Here is a 26377-nt window from a genome sequence, read left to right on the forward strand (position 1 = left end):
CAGGCCGGCGGCGCCGCCGATCAGGGGTGGCGGGCCTTGTGGCAGGCCGGCGGGGTCGCGGGCGGGCGACGAGCAGGGGCGGCGACGGAGGGCACGTGAGGCCGCGGGCAGGCCGACGCCGGAGGCCGACGGCGGAGGGCGGCGAGCCGTAGCAGGCCGGCGGGGTCGCGGGCGGGCGACGAGCAGGGGCGGCGACGGAGGGCACGCGAGGCCGCGGGCAGGCCGACGCCGGAGGCCGACGGCGGAGGGCGGCGAGCCGTAGCAGGCCGGCGGCGGCGAGGGTTGTCGGGCCGAGGCGGAGGCGGAGACATGGACTGGGCAGTTTTCCGAAACAACGCTCCAGTTGCGGAAACAACGATCCAGTTTCAGAAAAGTCAAGAAACGATTGCGATGGCGGGATCGAACGGACGAACAGGTGGTGGATGAATCGCGCAGATCCGCCGGTTGAAGGATAGACTTTTCCCTTTCTAAAGCCTTCGATTCTAAGAAAAGAAAAGAGAAGAGAGGAGTGGAGAGAGTGATTAGATGTTGGAATCCGTATCTGACCGTGTCCCCGTTCCAAATTCGGGGGAAAGAAAAGAAAATCGGATAACCCAGCCCGTTTCGGTCTGGCCCCGAATCAAAGACCATCGTCATAAAGGGGCCCCTGTGCCCGAAGCCGTCAACCCAGCCATGGCGCCGCCGCAGCACGACCCGCGCCGCCCCTACAAGCGCCCCGCCATCTCCGACCAGCAGCGCCGCCGCGACTCCGCGCTCCACACCCAGTCCGCCCGCCGCGCCGACGCCCAGGCGCGCGCGCGCAGCCTCGCCAACTCCCTCCTGTCTCCCCAGCCGCCCCCCTCCTCCCCCGCCGCCTCCGACCAACCCCCGCCCTCCCCCGACGCCCGTGACGAACGTGGCCATGACCCCACCGTCGCCGACGTCGCCTCGGCCACAGCCAAGCTCCGCGGCCCCGACCAGCGCCGCTGGTTCGCCCGCCAGATCATGCTCCCCGAGTGGATGGTCGACGCCCCTCCCCACCTCGCCCGCGACTGGTAATCCCCCCCTCCCCATCTCGACTCTATTCGATTCGGCTCTAGACTCCTCCAAAGAAAGATGACTCTTTGATTATGGATAGCAATACGCATACCCTTGCTAGTTCATCCTCACCCTACTGTAGCAAATTTTGTGCTCTTCTAGCTAGATTACAGTTGACCACACATTTACCTTAGCCTACTGTCGCGAAACAGCACTGGTAGCATTACACTGACAAGTCAAGTTATCACAGATGGAGAAGGATTGACATTGTTTCAACAACTTTTCTGTATGCAGGCACGTTTCTGCCAGACCTGCCGGCAAACGATGCATGGTCGTGTCGTCGAACGGCATCACGATTAGCAGGCTCCGTAACGGGACCATTCTTCACCGGTTCCCCTCGGCCTTGCCCAACGGGTCAAAGAGAGGACTCTCTGGCCCGGCAAGCTCCTACTCTATCCTCGACTGCATATTCCATGAGGTAACCAAGCAAAACGATTTTTATTCGATGCCACTGGCTGCTGGAATAATTTGCTTGCTTGCTTTCGGGCCTGTTTCTAATCTCTTTGTTGCATCTTGTGTTGTTGTGCTGCAGCCCGATGAGACGTACTACATCGTTGATATGATTTGTTGGCGAGGCTATTCGCTGTATGATTGCACTGCCGAGTTCAGGTTTTTCTGGGTGAACTCTAAGCTTATGGAGACTTCTGCTGGTGATCCTCCGTCGACATACCATCGGTATAGATTCAGTGCTGTCCCTATGTATGAGTCGACGCTTGATGGCCTTCAAGCAGCATATTCAGGAAGCACACCTTATGTTAAAGATGGCTTGCTGTTCTATAACAAGTAACTTCTGTTTCCATACCTTTATTAATATGTTCACCCATTTTACAGTTTACAACATTGAATTGACTGATGAGGTGATTTTGTTCTCTTATCAGGCATGCACATTATCAAGCTGGAATCACCCCCCTTACATTAGTATGGAAAGACAATATCTGCAGCCAATACCTTCTTGACACGGATAGTGAGGGACAAGTTCCAACTGAGCAACACGTAAGTTTTGTTTCTCTATTATTCTATTCATGTTGTAGCGACTAAAGATTACTCTTTCTTAAAAATATGTTTTTTTCGATAATTTTTGTGCCTACTACCGCTGCACTTCATCCCTTGATATTTTTACTGACCTTGCTTTGTCATGTGCTATCAGGTTGTGTTGGAACTGCAAGAGGATGGAAAGCTAGTTACTTCTGATGATCCTCCAATTGCATTTGGTAGCTTGGACAACGAATTTATCCAGAAGGTACGATTTCAAAATGCAGCTTATTCCAACAAACTATAAGTAAATTAGCATGCAGGATGTGAGTCGTGTTATTTCCCTCCCTGTTAGGTGCAAATAAACTTCAATTTTTGAAATGTGTTGCCGCGTCGCCTACCATGTAGAGGCTTAGAGCATCAACTTATAGCTGATTATTATCATCTGGTTCATGTCCATGCTCGTTCCTTAATTCTGTGGTGATGCATTTAGGTTTGACAACTTGATGTTTTGGACGTCACATGCTCTTTCTCATTTTACAGGCCTTCCTGTACAGTGATCGCCTGTCTGTATCCCACTTCTGAATATGTTTTAAGCATAAACATACTCATGTGATCATGCTTTTTGTGCAGTCAAACCTGCGGCCAGGTAACCTTCTTCGCTTCAGTGTAAGAGATGAAAGTGTGAAACTTGTGGATGGAAAGATGGAGATTGGTGAGCTGCAACTTGCCGGAAAGTTGAACCGTTCTCGTACTTTTGCTGACAGCCTCTCCAAAGTAAGTGACGACATGTCCATGCCCTGTTTCAATCAATGTTCTTGTATCCATTGCATGTAGTTTACTTGTTGATTTTGTTTGTTTCAGGTTTTATTCCAGTATGCTGCCAGGCATGCTCCTCTGAGAATTGAGGATTTGGTAGCTTCTGTTCAATCAAACAGTATGGAGATTGAATCCACAGATGTTGAAATGCAAGGTTGAGGTGAGGGAGCGCCGATTTCAGTCTTTCTTGTGCAGCGGATTGGCTCCCCTTATTCTGCAGTTTATGTGTGTTTATTTTTCACCTTTTTGAACGTGTGTAGTGGCAGTCATTCAATGCTGAGGCAGTACATGTGCCAGTTTTGGCGTTTGACTGGATACCATGTTAGGTTGAAGTAGATGCAAAGCGAGACCAAGGTTCGGCTCACTCTCTTATTAATGCGTGGTGTTGAACCAGACACTTGTAAAATCACTCAATACCTTATATTTCATGGACGAATTTCAGTACCAGGTTTTTGATTAAATACCCATATGTGTCTGCTTTTAGGAAACCTGCTGATAACGAGTCATGGTTTTACACAAGGGCGAGACAATTGTACCGACTCTTGTGGTTGTAACTTCAGTTGTCAACTGATCTAGCGTACACGGTAAAAAAGAGAGGTTTGATGGTTCCTTTTGTAAATAATACTTGTCTGCATATGGCAGGGGTGAGTTCGTTGTGGCATTCAGGTGGCGATTTGAGCAAACGACGTGATGGTCTGGAAGCCGTGATCCTCAGGGAGCGGCGCGTTCCCAGGTCTGATCGATATAAGCACCTCAAGACCTGCAAAACCAGTAGATGAATCAAGCTACCTCTGACCTGTGAGTATGCGAAAGACAAGCACTATGGATCTACGGCGCAGCTTATATTTTATGAAGCGCTGCTTGTTTATCATGAGCCTAAAACATATATTACTGGCTGCTTTTGAGCTGGGTGGAGGTTTTTCGAACGAAATGCTGTGTTCTATTCAGTTATATAAAATGCTGTTTGAGAATTGGTGAGTTAAATTAAATCAAGGGAGGGGGTGGTGTGATCAGTATGGTTGCTGCTGACCTGCATCCCTTGCAGCGGTGGCTTCTTGGTAGACATCGGTGAGGAAGAGTATCTGGGACGGGCTGTCGACGCCGAGGGTCTGCCAGATCTCGTAGTAACTCCGAGACTCTTTCTTGCCTCTGAAACACCATCATCCATGGCATCAAGTTCACTTCAAATTGAGATGAAATTGAATGTACAATGGTGGTACATTTGTGACTTGTGCGTACCCAACATTGGTGTCGAAGAAGGCGGAGAGGTACCGCCGGAGGTCGCCGTGGGCGACGGTGTTGCCGAAGATGAGCCGTTGTGCCTCCCTGCTGCCACTGGAGTAGATGTAGCTCTTGATGCCTCTTGCGTCCCACTCCGCGAGGGCTTGGACGACGTCGTCGTAGACCTCCCCCTTGATCTCGCCGCTCTCGAAGCCGCGCCGCCACACGTGGCCCTGCAGCTGCTTGAGCGCCGTGAGCTTCCGGTCCGCGTTGATCATGGCCTGCACGTTGGCCACCAGGGCGTCGATGGTCTTGTCCTGGTCGGTGTCATCGGGCGGTGGGAGTGGGACGGCGCCGGGGACCCCGTCGGCCAGGTCTTGGAGGATCTGGGCGTGGAGGAGGGCGATGTCTTCTTGGGTCTGTTTGGTGTGGTATGTGGCGGCGAGGTGGGCGCGGGCGTTGGCCCGCGCGTAGGGGAAGAGCACGTCGGCGACGAAGGAGATGGGGGTGGTGGTGCCTTCGATGTCCATCACAACACATCGCTGCAGACAAGCATAGGTTTACATACTTACATCCATCCACCAGTAAGTAATTCAGCTACCTTGTGCTACAATGGATTCAGTTAGTTCCCCAGCACGAAAGAGCAGTAGAGGGTGCGCACTATGTCTTTTGCCGTCAAGCAGTAGTTGCTGTCAGCTGCTGCGACGCCGCCGCCAGCGAGTGCTTGTCGGAAGTAACGACGAGACGGAGGAGAGGCCGACGAGGAGCGTAGGAGGGGGCTCGATCCGCGCCGGAATCCCGCCCTGCTGAACCCCTGATTGCCAGGATTGGTCGATTCAATTCAGTTGGAGTCCAACAGCTTAGGCAGGAGGAGAAGCTTCTTACCTACCCTGCCGCTGGAGCCGGAGGTGCGGGTTTGGTGATGCCGAACAGTAGAAGCATCTCGGAGGAAGCAGCAGCCGGCGCCGGAGCCGGAGAAGAAGCCGCAGGTGGAGGCCACAGGAGGACGAAGCATGTCGCCGCTGCTGGTGATGAGTCACGCACGCACTAGTGGTGGTTGGCGCTGCGTCGTCGTCATCCCATGACTCCACTCTCTGTCTCTATTCCTGGGCCTGGATCAATGGATGTGGGGAGCCTGATCGATTTTCTTGGTCACCTTTTTTTTTTCTCTCTCCCTCCTTTTCCTTTGTTTTCTTCTTCTAGTGATGAAGACGACATTTCTTGGTTATACCAAGTCAAAAACAAGCAGCCTCACACCTCTCCAGCAAAAAAATAAAATAAAAAAATCATCATCATAGATTCAGTCCTGCCATTCGATCAGGGTTCACCAAGAGCGGATGGATAGAATGCACCTCATGAATGGCCATTCACAAGTTTGATTGAAACATTTACACCCAATCTAATTCCAGTCACATGTACCGATCATGTATATACATACACACACACTATACCCAACTCTACTGATTCCTTAGCTTTGTACCACCACCAGCGCACCCACCCGCTCCAAGGCTAGCTTCTACTGTAATTCAGTTCATTTCATTCATACACAGGCAGGCAGGACAGACATCCTACTGAAACATCTTGTGCAACAGGGTCCTGTACTCCTGGCTCCGCGACCACTCGTCCATCTCCCGGGCTCGCATTACGGGCAAAGGGTGCGACAGCTCCCTCGTCTGAGCGTTCCTGCAAACACAAGCACAAAACAAAACCACATCAACGATTGTGTTCATCTTCACAACAATCTCACCATGTCAGTTAATACCATGCAGCTTCGCGAGATCACGGGTTCATGCGGAAGAGAACTGACCGGATGTACCACCCGACCGGGTTCGACGATGCCTTGTCGTACGACCGGGCTTGCTCCAGGAAGGCGTCCACGTTCAGCTGGTCCGACAGCGAAGGGCATCCTCCCGCCAGCTTCATCAGGACCGAGATGACAACCTCTTGACGGTAAGGTAAAACATAGGGCGTATCAGGTTCAGATTACATGCTGGTTGATGCTAAAACAGTTACATTCATCGGGGATTATCAGCTAGTAATAACCATTGCAAGAACAAACTTCTACACTGAATGTGGATTGTACCTTGGGATCTTTTACTACGAGAAGAGCCGCCCTGTCGCAAGTCAGCTCCGCGGCGCGCAGCCACCTGAACAGCTGTTCTTCAAGGAACCCAGCAACCATACCGAAACCTGAAGAAAATGCACACATGCACTTACCGTCAGATGAATCGCATAGCAGCCTCGCAAATACATGACATTGTGTGAAAGATTAGAAGGCCTACCAGGGACAGTATATGCCCCCATTGTTAGTATGTTGGCAAAGGTGAGCCAGACTCCATGATCGCACTTGAGGTGACCCAGCTCATGTGCCAAAACAGCCTAACCAAAACACACATCTCCACATGAGTAATTCACATGCATTCAGCATGTAGCGGCTACTAGAAATGTGTTAGTAATTCATCAGCCTATTTGGATGGTCCTTCTTGCCTGCAATTCCTTTCTGGTGAGCAGCTCCACGAGGCTCGTGTGGACGACGACGAACGGCCTTTTCCCGTTTATCGCTAGGGTGTAAGCGTTAGGGACGGGATTCTGCCGTATGTACAAGTCGGGCGCCTCCGTGTTCAAGATCTTCGCGGCTTCGACCATGAGCTGGTGAAGTTCAGGCAACTGAAGACAGAAGCAGCATGTCATGCGTTCAGTCCGGGTGCGTTAAAACGTCGTGATTTCGACATGATCGGTTATACCTGGTTTTCAGAGACGAGAACCGACGATCCAATGTTTTGAAGAACCATAACTTGCTCGGAAACCGGCCCTACATCAGCAAGACAGTGTTAGCTTCTGGAAGTAGACCGTGCATCTTGGGTTGTGAAATGATAGACGAGAAGCAGAGAACTGGAGTAGTACCTAGCAAAGCCTTGCCTATATCATTGAGCCCTGGAATTGCTTTGAGCAGCAAGGTGTTCTGCAAAGCAAGAAAATGATGAGGGGCAAAGAAGAAATCAAGCAACACACGCGGCAAAGAGTAGAAAAGGAAACAAATACCGTATGAAGTAGGAACGGACCTGCTTGTCGAGCGGGTGGCGGATGTCGTCGGCGTCGAGGCCCCGGGCGGCAGCGGCAGCGGCCGCAGGGGAGGCGGCGCGGGCGGAGATGGCGCCGGAGCGCGTTGCGACGATCTGGTGCTGGTGCTGGCGGTGGCGCCGGCTGTATGCGGCCGTGGAGGGGGAGGAGGAGGAGGAGGGAGGCTTTGGGGCCCAGCCGCGGCGGCGGTGGACGGTGTGGCGAGGGAGCGTGGGGGAGAGGCAGGCCGCCATGACCGTGGTGCGGAGGCAGCAGTAACCGGCGGTAAAACGAGGGAGCTGCAACTGTGATTGGTAAGAAAAGAAAGGAGGCGGTTGTTTGTACGGTTGTCATCTTCATCTTCTTCCTCCACGTCGCCGTCGGCGGTTCAACATGCAGTACGTGTTCCGTCTCACACCGCTCTCTTGCCATGAAACTTCTGGCCCAAATGTCGCCTCGCACGGAGAAGGAAGACGCCACCTCATTCGTTGAGTAACGAAAGAAGAAGAAAAGATGCTGGATTTATGGCCACGCTTGGCTCCTGGCACGCGTGGAGTAGCCACCACAGATATGAAGGGATTGGGTTGGCAACGGAACGAGCTACTCGTTCTATGCATGTCTACCAAAACAGAGCAGCGTATGAACACGTTGCGCCGAAAATGTCTAATGGAGTTTTGGTGGCAGGGAGGACGATATTCATCGCATATTTTCTTCTCTGCATGCAAGCCATGGAGTTTTGGTGGCAGGGAGGACGATATTCATCGCATATTTTCTTCTCTGCATGCAAGCCTGCTCTGCTCCCGTTCAAGGAAAACGAATTTCACGATCTTTCTGAAAGGAAAGGAGGATTAGGAAAGTCCTAAAAAAGGCTCAAAAATACAACCCAACTCAACTATGTACAAATGAGTGTTTGATGGACCGAAATGTCTCCTCTGTGTGCATAGTTTAAACCTAATATATACCAAATACATGAAAACTTTCATAACAATACATTTTTATACGTGGCGTGCACACAAAAAAGGAAAATACGTACTTCAAACTGTGTTTTCCAAACTTTCTAAAATGACAAGACTCCAAGGAGCCAGGGAGCTGAAAATCCCGTTTTAGTGAACACGCGCAAGATCGATCCGAACCCGAATTCAGAGATTACTTTGAGTCTAATTGGGCCCAGTTATTTGCACTTCCTTTTCTTTTCCGAACAAAATTTAGATAAGACAAAACAAGACTCGTTGGGCCGAGCGAAAATGCAAGTGACCTTCTGCAACGTACAAAGATGAGGGGCCAATATGAGGTGTTGCGCAACGTACAAAAACGGCAAGGGATGTATTCATCAGAAATAAAATAAGAATAAAAAAGTTCCTCCGGATATAAACCTGAACAGTCCGCCGTTGTGAAACGATCATCATTGCAAAACTACCAAAAACTAGTAGTAAGAAAACCAAACCTTCTTTTTAAAGGGACCTGCTTATCCACTAACTATAGCTACCTAGGTGATAATATATATAATCAGTCTGAGATGAACATCATTCCTGTCCGCAGCAAGAATTTTCAATGTGCACAAACCTACGTGCCATTGTGACTTGTCCACAGCAAGAATTTACTCAACGACACCCCTCATCATTGTGCGATTTCTAATGTCCGCAGCCAATGGAGCGCACGGAAGTATGGCGGCAACGGTGATTGCAGTTCCGCCCGGTCATCGGTTAGCCAGGCCGGGAGATGCGCCACTCAAAATTCCTGAACAATAGAAGCTGAAACATGAGAAAAAAGGATCCACATTTATTTGTAAAGTCTCTATTCCTCGGTGATCAAAGCGCAAGGATCTTTGACGCATTGCCCCAAATGCCTCTAGAAAGATCCGAAGTATTTGGAGCTGTAGTTGTACGGCTGAAGCAGAACAAAAGATGCACTAAAACCAGCTAGAAACGACAAGGACGTGTGAGCATGCATCCCTACAGAAGGGGCAAGTTGGAAGATCTCTTTTATAATATGGTAGGCATGTATGGATAGTCAATTTGTCATCACTCGAGCACAATCAACATTAAGCTTTTGTAACTTCTAGAGCAATAATCACATATCCTTTATAACACTATGCTACCTAGTTTTAGAAAGCACACATTCAATTGAGGTTTTCAATTAGAATTAGGTCACCCGATTTTGACCGATCAATAATTTCTCAAAGCCCCCCCCCCCCCCCCCCCCCAATTCAATTCTTTTATATCTCCTATATCATTAAGCTCCCCCATTCAATTCTTTTGTATCTCCTATATCACTAAGCTCCCCAAGGGTGGAAGCCTCGGAGTCGATTGAGCGTTTGATTTGGTTGTGTATTCGATTTTGAGTGGGTCATCGCTACGACTGGAGAGCTTTACATACTCGAAGCTTCGAGGATCAGGTGGGACTGCATGTCAGCTGGTGGTCGATTGGGTTCCGCACCCCCCTTCTCCCAGCCGCCACCGTTCTGCTCAGGCGCAACTGCCCCTCCTCTTCTCCCCAGGTTCCGTTTCATCTACCCCGCCTCATCCTCTTCGCTGCAGCGCCGTACTCTACCAATTCGGAACACATCCCTTTGAACCAACGGGCGACCGTGTCAACTCTCAGCAGGAGCTGTTGTAGCCTCTCCACCTTCTGCTTCGAGTATAGATGATCCACATATTTGTTCATGAGGAAAGAGATGAATCGGCTGGCAAGGTCACCTGTAACGGCGGATATTGCAAGATCCATCTCAAAGTCTTCTCAGCTAGGTGTGTCTGAATACTAACTATAGCCTATAGACCGAAGGTGAGATGAAGAAACTTAATTACTTCATGCCTATGGCAGCTGTTACATCGCATTTATGGAAAAAAAGTTGACTACTGGGATCAAGGTGCCAAGAAGAAAGATCCTAGTTTCACGTCAATCCAAGGCAAAATGGACGAATGAGCTTTCAACATCGCAGTATAATGATACAGAAGTAAACAAATGGACGAATGGTGTCTTTTATTTTTTTACATTGCGGAAAAAAAAAAGACAACCCCTGTATGAGTGTATGGTCATCCGTCATCTTATTGGCCAAGCCTGCCGTCCGCTCGAGGCAAGTGTGGTGCAAAGATATGTTTATCTTTCGGGTCAATCTCATTATACATTATCGTTCCTAAATTTTAAGGCATCACAATTAATCGAGTCTTTAATTTAGAATTGGGTCACCCAATTTTGATCAGGTTAATATTTTTTTCATTCAGTTCTTTTAGTTCTGTATTTCCTATAATTTTGAGGCTCCTTCACTCAGTCGAGGTATTTTATTTTGGATTTGGCTTACGATTTTGACAGGGTCAATAATTTTTTAAATCAATGAGCAGCAATCGGTCTATAAAAACATATTAATCCCGCACACCCCTTCCTCACCACCTAGAAAAAAGTAAGCAATCATGTGATATCGTAACACTAGTATAGTATATGCAACCACCGACGCACAAATTTCCCCATATTATAAATATATGTTGGTTAGCGGATAACACATAGCACACTATGAAAGTACCATCAAATCACCACATTATAAATAAAAATAAACACACTCCATCATCTCCCTCACCCGCCAAATCAAATATTCCATAAGTTCCAAAATATAAAAAGTATTATTTTTTGTAAAATCAAATTTCTTGAACTTTGATCAAGTCCAGAGCAAAAAGTATCGACATACACAATATTAACAAAGGTATGGAAATACATTTCATGGTGAATCCATCATACCAATTTTATATTATAGATTTTGATATATTGTGAAACAGGGTATGTTTTTTAAGAAATTTGATGCTCTTCACACGGCATGGATTTTGATGCTCTTATCTACTAATTTGATCAAACTTAAATAGTTTGACATTTTTAAAAAGTTATATACCTTATATTTTAAAACAGCGTATGTTTTTTCAATAAATCCAACAATACCAACTGCTCAGCAAGGCGCCCGACACTTCTAGTCTAATACACATACTCCCTAACTTTTAAGGTCTTACATTCAATTGAGGTCACCAACTTGGAATTGGATCACCGATTCTATTCGGATCAATGATTTAAGGGTTTCTCCTCAATTATTTTATCATCTAATACAACATGCTCCCTAATTTTAGAGTTCTCACATTCAATTGAGGTGATACACATTCAACTGAGGTCTCCAGTATGAATTTGGGTCATCGATTTTGACCGGGTCAATGATTTAAGAAACTCTCACTTCAATTCCTTTATAGTCTATCTAACACACCATATTGCCTAATTTTGGAGCTCTCCCGTTCAATTGAGGTGTTCGTTGATTCTCGATTTTGACCTTGTCAAAGATTTCCCATGGAGCTCTCTAATTCAATTGAGCTAATTTATTGATTTTGGATTTGATTCATGATTTTGACTGGGTCAACAACTTCTCAAATTAATTGAAAGCAACCACTCTGTAGAAACACCGTACACCCTCTCACCACCTAACAAAAAAGGCCAACACATGCACTGCAACACTAATATAGAACATGCGTCCACCAACACAGATTTTTTTTCACGTATGCATTGATTAGCAGATAACACAAAATCACACTGCCAATAATCACACCAAAACACCGTATTATAAAAAGGAAAACACACTTCACTATTTTCCCACGCGTCAAACCAATTCTGATCTTAATGAAATCCCAACAACATAAACAACGTAACAAATCGCCTAAAACTTCTAGTTATATATTATATCGGCTCTGTGAAATTTACTACGGCCGAGCAAAAGGATTACATCATACATTTGATAGTGAGATATTTATTTTTTACTAAAACGGATATAAGAAAAGAATGGCGCTGAATTAAACAAAGGAAAGTGATCATAAGTATAGTAATGTTGTATTAAAAACGAAAAAACAACAATATTCACTGGGATAAGATTGAAATGGTCAAATAAGATCTCCATATCTCGATGAATCTCAAACTGGGATGTGTCAATATTCAGAATTTCTAATAGCTGCTATAATGCTTTTACAAAATAGAGCTTACCTGAAAGTAAGTAGCTCTAATCTCAGTTGAAATTTTGAGAGCCAATTCAAAAGGCGTCAGATTGTCAGCACCTGCAACATCTGAAGGGACAAGAATACCAGTTTTGTGTAAATCATGTAATAACATTCAACATCAATGTTGAATTTACACAACGATAGTGTCAGCAACAAAGGAACGGTATGACCTTTTTTCTAGTACTACAACAATCACTGAATGTTAAGCTGGCCCAGGACCATGATTATCAAGGAAAAGATATCCCCTTTCAGTCAAAAGCTGTAAAAAAGCACATGACATATCTAGCTAAGCAATGTTGCAAAATTATATGTCTACAATGGCCTAAAGCATGTCAGAGAATTGTCATTGAATGAGATCAAAATAAAAACAATGTTGGCAGATGAAGCTTTGCATTCTCAATAATCTCTCCCTAATAATAAAGCAAATACGGTTTCTGGTCGTCCGTCTTGAAAATTACCCCTAAAGTTTGCATAAATTACCCACCATGCCACCGGTAAGTAATTAAAAACGTTTGACAAAGCGAAAAATCTTGGACTGGGCCGGCCCATGTAAAAACCTACTATATTACGCTCTGCATGGTGGGAGAATATCCAGCACACCATCTGGGCCGGCCCATGCACAGGCGCCTGCTTTTAGTTCCGTTTATTTATTTATTTTTAGTTTCGTTTATTTTTTTATTTTAAATAATTTAGAACTTCAAATAATCTTTAATATTTTAATAAACTGAAAATTATAAATCAACATATTTAAAAAATTAAAATGTTTGTGACTTCAAAAACTGCTCGGAGTTTTGTGAAAAATGCTCGCATATACAATAAAATGTTTGCAATTTTAGAAAAATGTTTGTACAATAAGAAAAGTCCATGATCTCAAATACAATTCCATGTATTAAAAATTATTAAAGGCATTTAACAAAATGATTTCTAATTCAAAATATGTTAATGCATTTTAAAAATGTCCTAAAATTTTAAAAATAGCTAATGCCTGTTTTGATAGTTTCTTTTTTTTATTTAAAATTTTCCATTCCATTTTTGTTTACTTATAATTTAAATAATTTAGAATTACAAAAACTTTTGCATATTAAAAAATAGGAATTTTGAATTAAAATGCTGACGAATTTTTATTTTGAATTAAAAATAGGGTTCAAAAAAAGCGCCGGATTTTTATATTTTTTTTGTGACAATATACATGTGTGAATTTTGAAGAATTAACTGTTGGATGGATCGGATTATTATTGTATGTTTTCTAAGAAAAAATCTTGAAATTCAGAATAAATCTTTGAGTTACCAAGATTTTTGACAACCATGATATATATTTTTTGAAAATGTAAAGATTGCTTCAACTTGTGAATAAATTTAAAAGAAGAAACATTTTCTTACATTTGTGCACAAAATTTCTAAATCAAGCGATGATATGTGAACATAATGTGGTCACCATCATTGGAAATTATGTTTTTTTTCTTCCATGGCAACGCACGGGCCATTTTGCTAGTTTGAACCTAAGAAATTATCTAAATCTCTAAGCTTTCAACCTGATTGACAGAGGGACACAACAACTTATGGAAATAATAGCTAAATCATGATTTGTAGCATTGCATTGTAGTAATGTGCATATTGTGGAACTTAACATATATCTGTAGTAACAACAGATGTAGGAAAGATTTGCTACAACCTATTTAATGGAAGGTTCCAACAAAATATTAGATAGATCGGTCAAGTCACAAACCTGCATTTCCACAGGTGCAACACCAATAACTCAAGATGCTGGAGCTCCATCCAGCTATGCTCATTTGTTTCCAGGAGCCAACAAAATAGCAAATCAAAAGCCCTTTTAAGTAACTGCTACTGAACCCACAATGCTTAAAACAATGAAACATGGCAGGATGCTGCTAGGTAGTTTTCATTGCAATCTAACCGAGTAAAAAAATATAAATAGGGAGATGTAGCTTACCCATGTCATACAAAATAATACGGTGTGGCATGCAACCCAATGCGGCAGTTCTAAAAAGTTAGCTCACAAGAAAGACAGCAGAGTGATTATTAACAATCATATCTGAAACACTGGCAGATATATAGTTCACATATAACTGTCCATCGATTTATGTAGAAACGGGGGGAGAGAGGAATACGGGAGGGAGAGAGGAGTACCTCCAGCACAAGTGTTTTGTGTGTGGCGGCTGTCTCAGAAACGGGAGATGGGTGGGAGCCTCCTTTTAGGTTAGTCCCACTACATGGGCCTGGGCCCTAAGAGATAACTTGTATGGGCTGGGCCATACCGGTTCAACACTCCCCCTCAAGATGGGTGGTAGATATCTATCATTCCCATCTTGTCACATGCCAAGTTACAATCCTTTGTTCCCAGACCCTTTGTCAAACAATATGCAAACTGCTGCCCAGAACTGACATGAGTAAGGTTGATGACCCCGGCATCAAGCTTCTCCTTAATGAAGAACCGATCAATTTCCACATGCTTTGTCCTATCATGTTGAACTGGGTTATTAGCGATGGCTATAGCTGACTGATTGTCACACCACACCTTCAAGGGCCCCTTCCTCAGAAGTTTCAACTCGCTCAGTAGGTACTTCACCCAGAGCATCTCACACAACCCTTGAGATAATGCTCTATACTCAGCTTCTGCTGTTGATCTAGACACAACCGGCTGTTTCTTGCTTCTTCATGATACCAAATTTCCTCCCACAAACACGCAGTAACCAGAAGTTGATCTTCTATCATCTTGACAACTGGCCCAGTCAGAGTCACTATAGCCATCCACCTCAAGATGTCCACTCTTCCCAAACCACAACCCTTTACCCGGAGTCCCCTTCAAGTATCTCAGGATTCTGTGCACAATATCAAGATGCCCACTCCTTGGTTCATGCATGTATCTGCTCACCACCCCCATAGCATACGTAATGTCAGGCCTGGTATGACACAAGTACAAAACAACCTTCCAACCAGTTTCGGATACTCTTCCTTATTCACTAGCTCCCCTGATTGTGCTGTCACTTGGTGATTTTGTTCAATCAGAGTAGGGGTAGTACGACATCCCATCATGCCCACGTCACTCAAGAGATCCAAGGTGTATTTTCGTTGGCACAAAGAGATTCCCTTCTCTGTCCGAGCCACTTCAATGCCAAGAAAGTATTTTAGGTTACCCAAATCCTTTACCTCAAACTCCTTGCTCAAACAACCCTTCAATCTCTCTATTTCCTCCTCATCATCTCCAGTGATGATAATGTCATCCACATAAACAACAACAATGGTGATCTTCCGGTCAGAGTGCTTGTAGAACATCGTGTGGTCACCGTTACACTGACCATACCCCATACCACGGATAGCACGTCTGAACCTATCAAACCAGGCCCTTGGTGATTGCTTCAGTCCATACAAGGATTTCTTCAGCCTGCATACCTTCCCCGTAGTCTCTAAAGTACCAAAACCTGGTGGTATTTCCATGTACACTTCTTCTTGCAACTCACCATGCAAGAAGGCATTCTTGACATCTAATTGATGCAACTTCCACCCAAAGTTTGCAGCACAGGAGACCAATATCCTTACCGTGTTCATCTTTGCCACGGGAGCAAACGTCTCATCATAGTCAATTCCATAAGTTTGACTATATCCTCTGGCGACCAATCTGGCCTTATACCGTTCCACCTTCCCTTCAGGATTCTGCTTCACTGTTTAGATCCACTTACAACTCACTGCTTTATTTTCTGCCGGCAATGTGGTTAGCACCCATGTCTTGTTTTTTCCTTAGTGCTTCCAACTCTTTTATCATCGCTTCACGCCACCTCGGATCTTGCTTTGCAGCCTTCCAATCCTTTGGAATTGACACAGTTTGAAGGGAGGCAACAAACGACTTATATGTGGGTGACAAAGCCTTATAAGACACAAAATTGCCAATATCAAGATCATCACAAGCATCATCCTTTGGTAGAGCCTTCCTTGCTACTTCACCCTTTCTTGCCGCTTCACATGTAGCCTTTCGCAATGCAATGGGCAGCTCCACTATGTCAGATGAGCTCGTCTCACTATCTTGCTGCTCCCCCTGCACTCTTGCCTCATTGCCTTGTTGCTCCCCCTGCACTCTTGCCTCACTGCCTTGCTGCTCCCCTTGCACGCGTGGTTGCCGTCGAGAGTACACTAGGGTGTTCGTCTGCCATCGATCCCGAACAGGAACCAGAAGAGCACCAATCTTAAGTGTATCGACGGTTGGCTCGACAGGAACCTACACATCATCATCAGTGAGAGTACTAACCGGAATTGTCCCCACTATTGGTTGGACCTGAACTTGCACATCATTAGCAGTGTTATTGCCCACAGAATCACCCTGAGTATGAGACACATCCTTCTCCCCCTCTTGACCATCGTGCACATGATGTAGGTGGTCAAGCTCTGCAAATAGCAGTCTGAGATCAGTCGGCGTACCATAGAATGGCTCGGACTCCCTGAAGGTAACATTCATACTCACGAACCTGGGTTTTTCAGAGGGAGACCAACATTTATACCCCTACTGACTAGAAGAGTATCCCAGGAAGACACACTTCACTGCCCGAGGATCAAGCTTTCCAACAGATGGTTGGTGATCACGAACAAAGCAAGTACTGCCAAACAACTTTGGGGAAACAACAAACTTATTATCTCCAATGAGCAACTCAGACGGAGATTTCATACCTAATATCCTGGAAGGCGTCCGATTGATCAGGTACGTGGCTGTCATAACTGCTTCATCCCATAAGAACTTATGCACATTCATGGTAAACATTAATGACCGAGCAACCTCAAGAATATGACGATTCTTCCTTTCGGCCACTCCATTCTGAGGTGGGGTGTCCGGACATGAAGTTTGATGAAGAATCCCTTGGTTAGCCATGAAATCCCCAAAAATATTGTTCACATACTCTATACCATTGTCAGTCCTGAGCACGTTGACCTGCACCTGAAACTGGTTCTTTACAAGAGCATGGAAGTTCTGAAAACAGCTAAACACCTCATCCTTGTGACGCATCAAGTAAATCCAAGTCATACGAGAATAGCAGTCAATAAAGGTAACAAAATACTTCTTTCCATTCATTGACACTACTGGGCTAGTCCATAGATCCGAATGAATGAGCATAAAAGGAGATATGCTCCTAAGCCCCTTACTCACATATGAGGCTCGTGTGTGTTTTGCATATTCGCAAGCATCACATGTCAACTTGCCCTTGCCTATTCCACACATAACATCCGGAAAGATTCTACTCATCTTATCAAAAGATACATGACCCATTCTACAATGATGGATCATCGCCTGCTTCTCCTTGTCCTCCATGGTCGCAACACACACCAAGTCCGGTTGCACCTCCTGGTCCATGTACCAGAGCCCCCTACGCCTGGTGCCAGTCCCAACCGTCTGGCTCGTCTGTCGCTCCTGAATCAAGCAACCGAACTTGTCAAGGATCACACGACAGTCTATTTGATCAATGAGAGCACTGAAGGAAAAGCTGGCACATGCAAAACTGACGATAATGAGATGGTTGAAGTGCATTTGACTGTGTCAACCCCTACGACAGGCTGATTGGTACCATCGTCAGTTTGTATAGTGCCCTTGTGAGTAGGAGCATGCTTATGGTAAGACTCAAACACACAGGAATTACCCGCAACATGCTTAGATGCTCTAGAGTCCAAGACCCACTCTAAAGCACTCTCATTAGGAGGAAGACATGCCTTCATCGAATTACCTTCATCAGTGGAGGCCCAGTGAGCAAAGTCTCCATAGGCAGCCTCATCAACTCCCTTGCCCTGTGACGTCCCAGTGTCCTCTTCAACTACCATATGCGCCCTGCCCCCTGAGTTTCCTGAGTAGCCACCTCTGCCCCTAGAAAGTTGACCCCCTGAGTTCCATGGGTATCCACCTCTGCCTGGAGCATACCTTCCTCTGCCAGTGCCCCCTCTGTTGTATCCCCTGCCTCTACCACGAGTTGGACATTCCCTCTTCCAATGACCTACCTCCCCACAAATATGACATTTGTTGGGATCTCCCCACTCCATGCGCTCAGTGACTGCAAATGTCGAAGCCAGCACAAACTTCACGTTTGCATGCGCAAGAGATAGCCTCACCTCCTCTTGAGACATTGTTGCAATAGTCTCCTCAATAGTTGGCAGGAGAGGTTGGTGCAACAGGGAAGCCCCCTGCCATGAAAGCAACCTTTGAGGCCTTCCAACAGTTTCAGCACGCGCCTGCGTGCAATCCACTTGCGCCCTGACTCGATGCACGCCGCATCATAGAGTTCCAGAGGATCACAGTTATCCTGCTCTGCCCACAAAGCCTGCAGCTCTGCTACATATGCCATCACTGACATGTCATCGCCTTGGCGCAGCCGACTGATCTTCCCCTCAATTTGAGCAATTAGCATGAAATTACCCTTGCCTGAGTATTGGGTGGATAGAGTCTTCCATATCTCGGCGCACGTGGATAGCCCCTCCACAGAGCGACCAATGGAGGGCACCACTGAGTTCAACAACCAACCAACAAGCACATAGTTTATGACCTTCCACCGCTTTCCCTCCGCGATAGTCTTGTCTCCGGGTTCATCAACCGCACCCAATAAGTGCCCATCAAGTTCCTTCTGTTCCACAACCAGCAATGCCCTCCTGGACCAGCTCAAATAATTTGTGGCCCCCTCTAGCTTCATGTCCAGGGTGACATTTCGAGCTCCTGAGCCACTTCCTGTCGAGGAACGATGGCCCCAGAGTTGGAGTTGGACTCCGCGAGGATCTTAGCGAGCTTCTCGAAAGCCTCAGCAAGCGCATTTGGTTCAGCCATCTCCGATCCGGTAAACAGCAGCAGCAGCCCTCAGTAGCACAGCCCTACAGCTGCACGGTTGGTCCCTTTACGCCCCTGGCTAGCAGCAGCACCCAACAACTCAGCAGCTCCAAGTGCAAGCAGCAACCACAGCCTCTTCCTCCAGCAGCAGTTCTCTCCCTTCTTCCTCTGCAAACAACAGCAGTTCTCTTCCTCCCTCCTCTGCAAACAGCAGCAGTTCTCTTCCTCCTTCCTCTGCAAACAGCAGCAGTTCCAGAGGATCTTGGCCTCCAACAGCAGCCAACCCCCGCAGCAGCTCTCCAGCTCCCGGTCCCCTGCAGACACACGCACACACAACAACACAACAAGGAGCTGCCCTTCTCCACTACCCTTCTCCTCTTCTCCTCCCGCAGCACCACAGCCCGTTGGAGACCAAGCCGCTCCTCAGCTTCCTCTTCCTGCCGCGCAGCACAGCAGCTCCACCTCTCCTTCTTCCTCTGCCGCGCAGCACAGCAGCTCCACCTCTCCTTCCTCTCCAACGAGCCGCACCTCCTGCGCAGTCACGCCGCGCCTCCCAGATCCGCCGTTGCCTCGCCGGACGCCGCCCAGATCCGTCGCCACCTCGCCGGACGTCGCCGTCGTCTTCTCAGGCCCCGCCGTCGCTGGCCTTTGATACCATGTAGGAACGGGGGGAGAGAGGAGTACGGGAGGCAGAGAGGAGTACCTCCAGCACAAATGTTTTGTGTGTGGCGGCTGTCTCACGAACGGGAGATGGCTGGGAGCCTCCTTTTAGGTTAGTCCCACTACATGGGCCTGGGCCCTAAGAGATAACTTGTATGGGCTGGGCCATACCGGTTCAGCAATTTATACTGGATAAGATAAGACCTTCCGCAAATCCTGGCCATCGGACATACTGAACACACTATCCTGCAAAAAACAACTTAAAAATGCTCATAGTGAGGCATAAAAAAATGAATGTGCACTATTGTTTTTTTCTTCATGGTACCTAAACGGTTCAGAGGTCCGCATGGATTTTTTTTCTCGAGAAAACACAAAGACTTTGGTGTTTACATGCCTCCTAGGAGGTGGTTTTCAGTTTATGTTACAATGATCTTAGTGGACATCCCAGGTGCTTGGGATCACCAATCAAAGGCCTGAAGTCCCAGCCTGAGCCCATAGGGCAGCCTAATTCGCAAGTAGAAAAATATGATCAGGATGCAAAGTTATCTTTTGTGCTCCCGCGAGACTAATAACCTGAAAAGGAACAAAGAATACATATCTGTTAATAACATGAACACACAGGACTAAGGACAATAGTGATCTACATTAAACACATATGACTTGCAATCATGAGTGAAATACTTCGCATGAATAAAGTTCAATCAAGTTTGTAGCTCACTGTGCCTCGTGCGATGATACCATTCGTCAAGTTCCAAAGCACAAAAGATGCCAAACCAACACAAGCATCAAGCTTCATACGAAAATTTCGAGACATGTGGAATATCAGCGTGGATATGGTGAAACACATAACTAACTGACTGAAAGAAAGATCTATGCCATCGCTGCATGGACCTCAAGAACGTTCAATTTTGCCACAGTAAAAGAAAACACAGCAAGAAAGCATGATTTCAGTACAGTATGATACAAAAATGAAAATAAAAGACAGTATCTCGATGCAAATACTGGCAAACTTGGACAAACCCTGTGTGAACACATAAGCAGTGCAATCAACAAAATTCATGAATCGGCAATGTCCTGCAGAACTGTGCTACCAACTAGTGTATTTTTTGCTTGGGTGATGTACTCCCTCCGTCCGATGAAAAGTGTACATATAGAAATTTTAGGACAAATTATGGAGTGAAGTAAAAAATGCATTGGAAAGGTGCAAAGGCATCATCTCTCCCCTCTTTAATTACCCAATCCCCAATGAGTTAAGTGCATGTAGAAATTAAGAAGACCATGTGTAGAATGTTATTGGTCTTGATTACCGTGTGAAATGAGACAGAAACATTTTTTCTACTTTAAAATGCATTGGGAAGATGGAAGTACACTCTTTTGTGGACAAATTTTAAAGCCAAACATACACTTTTCACCGGACAGAGGGAGTATATGGCTTATGATGGATGGCATGGAAAGGAAACAGAAAGGGGAAAAAAACAGACCAGCTGAATGCATAAATAAGAGATCGGAAAACTGCAGCTGTGCCACCTAGTTGTGGCACCACATCAAATTCGTCAAATAAGCAACATCTGCAAATTTTTAGACAGGAAATCAAGATTAGAACAGATAAAATAAAATTGTATAATCAGAACTACAAACTCACAAAATACAAATGTGTTAAAATGAATGCAAAAGGTGAAGCACCTGAGCATATATGAGTTCTAGTTGCCCCCTGAATCTTCACTGGTACCGCGTCCCCACATCAAGACTGTGACTTTGTGGTAACTTCACAAGCCATCTTGGTATGGTATCAAGTATCAACTACTAGATATGAAATTTTTCGAGCCATCAGAAGCTTACTACCATATTGAAAATTACTTCTCTGAAAGAAATAAACTAGAAACGAACCTGAACAAAGCGGTTTCATCACAGGTAATTAGGCTCCCTTGAGCCGAAATGCAGGGTGAAACCAATAGTCCATAAAGCTGTGCTGATGCAGTGGTGCTACAATTGCAGAAAATAAAGTGATCAGAATCAAAATCGCAAATAAATATGACCAAGCGTATCAAATTCTTTACCTCGGTAACCAAGCATCTACCCAAGTTCTGGATTGGCCAGAAAATGACATCAGGGCCTCATTCTTCAGAGCATTTTAGTTCAAAAGGGTTTTGAGTCATCAAGTAAACATTTCAGCAGAAATAAGCATATCATATTCCTCAATGTCATCATCTTTCTTCATCATTCCAGTAAGATCATCAAGCTTTTCATAGATGCTAAGAGAGTCAGGGTGTTTCTTGTCTTGTACAAGAAATAAGCTTGTCTTGTTCCCTACTGTGACCCAACTGCATCCCGGAAATTTTGTTACTCCATTTTCTCGCATTGCTTCTCTGGCTATCTTAGCTTCACCCCAGTTACCAGCTGCAGCATGTAAGTCTGAAACCAACACATATGTAGACGGGTTTTCTGGTTCCAACTCAGCAAGTTTTTTTGCTGCAACTTTCCCCCTTTCTTCATCATTGTGCATTCTGCATGCTGCAAGGTATGTCGCCCAGATCACACCATCAGGTCTGAAGGGCAACTGGTTAATAACTTCTTCAGCCTCTTCAAGATGACCACCTCGTCCAAGGAGATCAATAAAACACGCATAATGATCTACTCTAGGCTTTAATCCATAGACTTTGTTCATAGAATCAAAGTAATGTCGACCCACAGAAATTAAGCCAGCATGAGCACAAGCGATTAGGACACCAAGTAATGTAACTTCATCAGGCTTTAGTTGTGACTCCTGCATTTTCTGAAAAAGCAGAAGTGCATCGTCAGCATAACCATTCTTTGCAAATCCAACAATCATGGAGTTCCATAACGTGATGCCTTGCTTGTTTTCCAATTGTTTGAACACTTCAAAGGATGAGGTGATATCACCACACTTGGAGTACATGTCTATGAGGGCACTAGTGGAAGTTTCATAAGAATAAAATCCAGATTTAATGATGAGCCCATGTATCTCTTTCCCATCGTTCAGAGCTGTCATCTCTGAACAAGCTTTGAGAATACTAGCGAATGTCGCCTCATCTGAGTGAACATCATAACTGCGCATTCTCCAAAATGATAGCAATGATTGAGAACTGTAACCATTTTGAGCATACCCTGAAATGATAGCTGTCCACTCAAGCAGGTTTTTGTGATCTGGCATCTCTGTCAAGAGTTTGTTGGCATCCTCGAGCATTTTGGACTTCAAATATATCCGGATCAGTGAAACACCAAGGGAAGAATCATCATTCAGAAGACCAGACTTCAATATGTAACAATGAGCTTGTTTGCCAACAATTGAACTGAGAAGTCCAGTGCAACCAGAAAGAATGCTTGAAAATGTAAAGCTGGAGGGCTTTAAACCATCTCTAAGAACCTGCTGAAACAACTGTATAGCTTCATCATCTCTATTGTTCTGCACAAGACCCGCAATCAGAGCATTTATTGGGACTATACTACTTGCATCTACCTGTGCCAAAACCTTCCTACAAGATTCCACATCTCCATGCTTAGAATATAAATCAATCAGAGAGCTACCCACAGCATGATTTGAGCAGATACTATACTTCATTGCTAGGCAGTGGATTTGCTTTCCAGTCTCAGTAGCTCGAATATTGGAACATGCATTAACTATAGTAGCAAAAGACACTTCATCTGGTGTTATACCACCCTCATTCATCAATCCAAGCATACCAATTGCTTCTTCCTCTTCTCCATTACGTGCAAGTCCAACTATAAGGGCATTCCAGGATACACTATCCTTGTAAGGAATCAGATTGAATAATGTTTTCGCATCATCTATAGCTCCAAATTTGGAGTGCATATCTAATGTTGCATTAGCAACAAGCAAGCTTGTATCTATGCATTTCTTGATTGTCACACACTGCACTTGTCTTCCCAGGCAATATGAATCCAAGTAGGCACATGCACCAAGAACGCTGACAAACGTGAACTCATCAGCCTCAAGACCAAGCCTCATCATATACCAAAACATTTGGATGGCCTCTTCTTGTAGCTCATTTCGAACAAGCCCATTGAGCATCGCATTCCACATGACAGTGTTCCTCTCACGGGAGAAATCAAACACATACCTCGCCTCACTAATGCGACCACATTTCGCATACAGGTTGATCAGAGAACTGCCGACGAAAACATTTGCATCCAAGCCATGCCTTACCGAGGACGCGTGGAATTGTTGACCTTCAACAAACGCCCTCATATTGGCTGCTGCACTTAGCATGCTGGCGAATGTCGATCTACTGGGCCATAATCCCTGCCTCCTCATATCCTTATACAATCCAAAGACCCCATGCTCAATCCCACTCTGTTGCGCATAACTGGAGATGACAGCGTTCCAAGCAACCGTGCTAGGCGCCGGCATCCTCTTCAGCAAGGCCTTTGCGTCATCCAGCCTACCCAAGCTCGCAAGAATGGAAATGACGGTGACACATGTCACTTGGTCCGGAGAAGATCCCATCTTCAACATTCTCGAGAACAAAGACAATGCTTCCCAGTAGCTTCCAGCTCGGTGGTACCCAGAGATCATGCTCGTCCAGCACACGGTATCCGGGCATGTGATTCCACCGAACACCCTACGGGCATCCCCCACGCAGCCACACCTGGCATACATGTTCACCAGCGCTGTGGCACAGAAGGCGCCCGAGAAGAAGCCGCTCTTCACCGCGTCACAGTGCACCTGTGTGCCGCAGGCGAGGATATCCAGCCTCGCGCACGCTGACAGGACCGCCGCAAGGTCAAACTGGTCCAGACGGCCACCAGCTGAGCGCTTGATGTGCTTGAACAAATCAAGAACCACCGTCGCTGGATTTGCCCGGACCATCGTCATCGAACCTCCCGAACAAGCCCAATCGATTGAGGCTGTGTTTGCCTCGGCTGTGGTTTGACAGAAAGCAGCTTTGTGAAAATACCTGTGGGAGAGAAGCCGTGAGCTGTGTGCTGACTGCTGTGAGAAAGTTGTAAAGCCATTTGGCAAAATGCTGTCTAAACTGTGGCTGTGAGTGTAAACGTCTGAATACGCCTAAACACAGGAGGGGATGTTTACACGCTGTTTAGCAATAAGGATCTCATTAAATGTTGGTTTAGCTATACATGACCATATTGTAGCTAATTAACACCTAACCAAGCTTAACTTCTTCATAGTATTTTTGAGCCGTATGAACATGGATTTTTCACACTTTGGACAGAAAAATAGTTGTGTGCATCGCAGCGCCCTCAGGAAAGTGCGAGCACACAGATTGATTCCAACTTTCCATCAGAAGTAGTAAAAATCACCAGACACGGAACACTTGAAACAGTTAAGCAAGTACAGCTTTGCTCACTAAAGTAGCATCGTTTCAATCTGTGATTATCATGAACTTGCCAATTAAGAATTGTCAGCAGCAGTACAGTACCAAGCTGAAGCACGGGTAAGAAATGTATCTTGGCATCAATCTTTCCCCAGTCATAAATGTATGTCTCGGGTTAGGTTCCAGAACAACAAAACAGATTAGTGGCTAATTTAACACACATAACTAGTACATCCGGCAGCCTCGATAACTAATAATGATCGTACGGCACGACTTACAGGGCTTCACTTGTTTCCGTTCAGGTTGCGGAACAAGGGACGGCCAATCGCCGACGGCAGCAGGATGTGGACGGCGAGGTCCGGCGTCAGGACGTACGGGGAGGGAGGGAGCGGCTGATTGGGGGCGCTCGAGCTCTGGCGGCGGAGCTGAAGCCTGCGGACGACGTCGGGGGCGGGGTTCAGGGGCGGATGGTGCTCGGGGGCGGCTGGAGGAGAGGCAGGGCCTGCGCGGGAGGCGAATGGTGGACGGGGCAGCGAGCGCGACGACGGAGCGCTGCCGGCGGCCACGAAGAGGGCGGGGCGGGGCGGGGACGGGGGGGCGTCGGAGGGACGGCGCGAGGAGTGAGACGTGAAGGGCCGAGCCCAAGCTCATGCCCCCGTATTGGGCTGTTCGTTCGTTTGGGCTGCTTGGCCTGAATGGGTCGGGGCGGCCGGGAGAGAGAGCTCCTACCTGCTGCTCATTGCGGCAGGGGCTCCTGCGCCGCACAGGGCGGGCGCCCCGACTGGGCTGGCCCAGTTTTGTTTCTTCTTTATTCTGTTACTTTTTTCCTTTTCTGTTTATTTCCTTATTTGGTTCATTCTTTATTTCCTTTTTCCTTTTCTTTAAAATCTGAAAGCGCGTACGAAATTTGAAAGCATGAACATTTTTTGACTTTTGAGAACAAATTTTGAAAAATAAAAAAAAAAAATGCAAGCGCGAACAATTTTTTAAAGCACAAATATTTTTTAAATCATGAGAAGAAATTTTTAAAAGGAGAACAATTTTGAAAAGCCCCGAAAAAATTTGACAGCACGAACATTTTTTGAATTTTGGGAACAAATTTTGAAAATCAAGAACAATTTTAAAATATTGTGAACAAATTTGGAAGCGCGAACAATTTTGAAATATCGTGAACAAATTTGGAAGCACGAATACTTTCTGAATCTTGAAAACAAAAAAATTTAATGGAGAACCATTTAAAAAACGGACAATTTCGAAGCCTGAATTGTTTTTCAAACATGCACATTTTTTGAATCTTTAGAGTAAATTTTGAAATCGAGAAACATTTTGAAAATTCCTGAACAAATTTAAAAGCACGAACAATTTTATAAAGCATGAAAACAAAATTAGCCTTGAAAACACAATTTTAAAACGGAGCACAAATAATTTTT

General features: G+C 45.7%; 4 protein-coding genes across 10 annotated transcripts; 1 reads left to right on the forward strand and 3 right to left on the reverse strand.

The window, feature by feature from the left end:
• The first annotated feature begins 657 nt into the window (after positions 1 to 657).
• LOC123442754 (snurportin-1) lies at positions 658 to 6189 on the forward strand. 6 transcript variants are annotated; one of them, XR_006630524.1, is made up of 12 exons: positions 658 to 1034; positions 1312 to 1495; positions 1610 to 1860; positions 1956 to 2070; positions 2225 to 2317; positions 2683 to 2826; positions 2914 to 3028; positions 3129 to 3222; positions 3353 to 3415; positions 3511 to 3666; positions 5682 to 5744; positions 5859 to 6189. XR_006630524.1 is itself a non-coding variant. In XM_045118885.1 (8 exons), the coding sequence occupies exons 1-7, from the start codon at positions 673 to 675 to the stop codon at positions 3025 to 3027; spliced, it is 1263 nt and encodes a 420-aa protein (XP_044974820.1). In that variant the 5' UTR covers positions 658 to 672; the 3' UTR covers position 3028; positions 3129 to 3839. The 6 variants fall into 6 exon arrangements, 2 of the variants coding, with proteins under 2 accessions (XP_044974820.1, XP_044974821.1); XR_006630523.1 differs by lacking the exons at positions 5682 to 5744; positions 5859 to 6189 and having other exon boundaries at positions 3511 to 3839; XR_006630522.1 differs by lacking the exons at positions 5682 to 5744; positions 5859 to 6189 and having other exon boundaries at positions 3353 to 3839.
• LOC123442757 lies at positions 3267 to 7829 on the reverse strand. Its single transcript, XM_045118889.1, has 11 exons — positions 7152 to 7829; positions 6994 to 7051; positions 6834 to 6901; positions 6577 to 6756; positions 6372 to 6468; positions 6173 to 6279; positions 5897 to 6030; positions 5736 to 5772; positions 4108 to 4631; positions 3899 to 4017; positions 3267 to 3628 (listed from the first exon to the last, which is right to left on the reverse strand). The coding sequence occupies exons 1-11, from the start codon at positions 7401 to 7403 to the stop codon at positions 3531 to 3533; spliced, it is 1674 nt and encodes a 557-aa protein (XP_044974824.1). The 5' UTR covers positions 7404 to 7829; the 3' UTR covers positions 3267 to 3530.
• Positions 7830 to 17210: 9381 nt separating this feature from the next.
• LOC123442756 (RNA-binding protein 4.1-like) lies at positions 17211 to 18617 on the reverse strand. The gene is made up of 2 exons (XM_045118887.1): positions 17888 to 18617; positions 17211 to 17577 (listed from the first exon to the last, which is right to left on the reverse strand). Exons 1-2 carry the CDS (start codon positions 18279 to 18281, stop codon positions 17534 to 17536), a joined length of 438 nt encoding a protein of 145 aa, XP_044974822.1. The 5' UTR covers positions 18282 to 18617; the 3' UTR covers positions 17211 to 17533.
• Positions 18618 to 19919: 1302 nt separating this feature from the next.
• LOC123442758 (pentatricopeptide repeat-containing protein At3g09040, mitochondrial-like) lies at positions 19920 to 25509 on the reverse strand. 2 transcript variants are annotated; one of them, XM_045118891.1, is made up of 6 exons: positions 25226 to 25509; positions 21690 to 24569; positions 21520 to 21615; positions 21316 to 21432; positions 21114 to 21200; positions 19920 to 20205 (listed from the first exon to the last, which is right to left on the reverse strand). In XM_045118891.1, the coding sequence occupies exon 2, from the start codon at positions 24485 to 24487 to the stop codon at positions 21788 to 21790; it is 2700 nt and encodes an 899-aa protein (XP_044974826.1). In that variant the 5' UTR covers positions 24488 to 24569; positions 25226 to 25509; the 3' UTR covers positions 19920 to 20205; positions 21114 to 21200; positions 21316 to 21432; positions 21520 to 21615; positions 21690 to 21787. The 2 variants fall into 2 exon arrangements, with proteins under 2 accessions (XP_044974826.1, XP_044974825.1); XM_045118890.1 differs by having other exon boundaries at positions 21316 to 21435.
• Between the last annotated feature and the right edge of the window lie 868 nt (positions 25510 to 26377).

The sequence above is a fragment of the Hordeum vulgare genome, chromosome 3H (assembly GCF_904849725.1).
Source record: "Hordeum vulgare subsp. vulgare chromosome 3H, MorexV3_pseudomolecules_assembly, whole genome shotgun sequence".
Taxonomy (NCBI): domain Eukaryota; kingdom Viridiplantae; phylum Streptophyta; class Magnoliopsida; order Poales; family Poaceae; genus Hordeum; species Hordeum vulgare.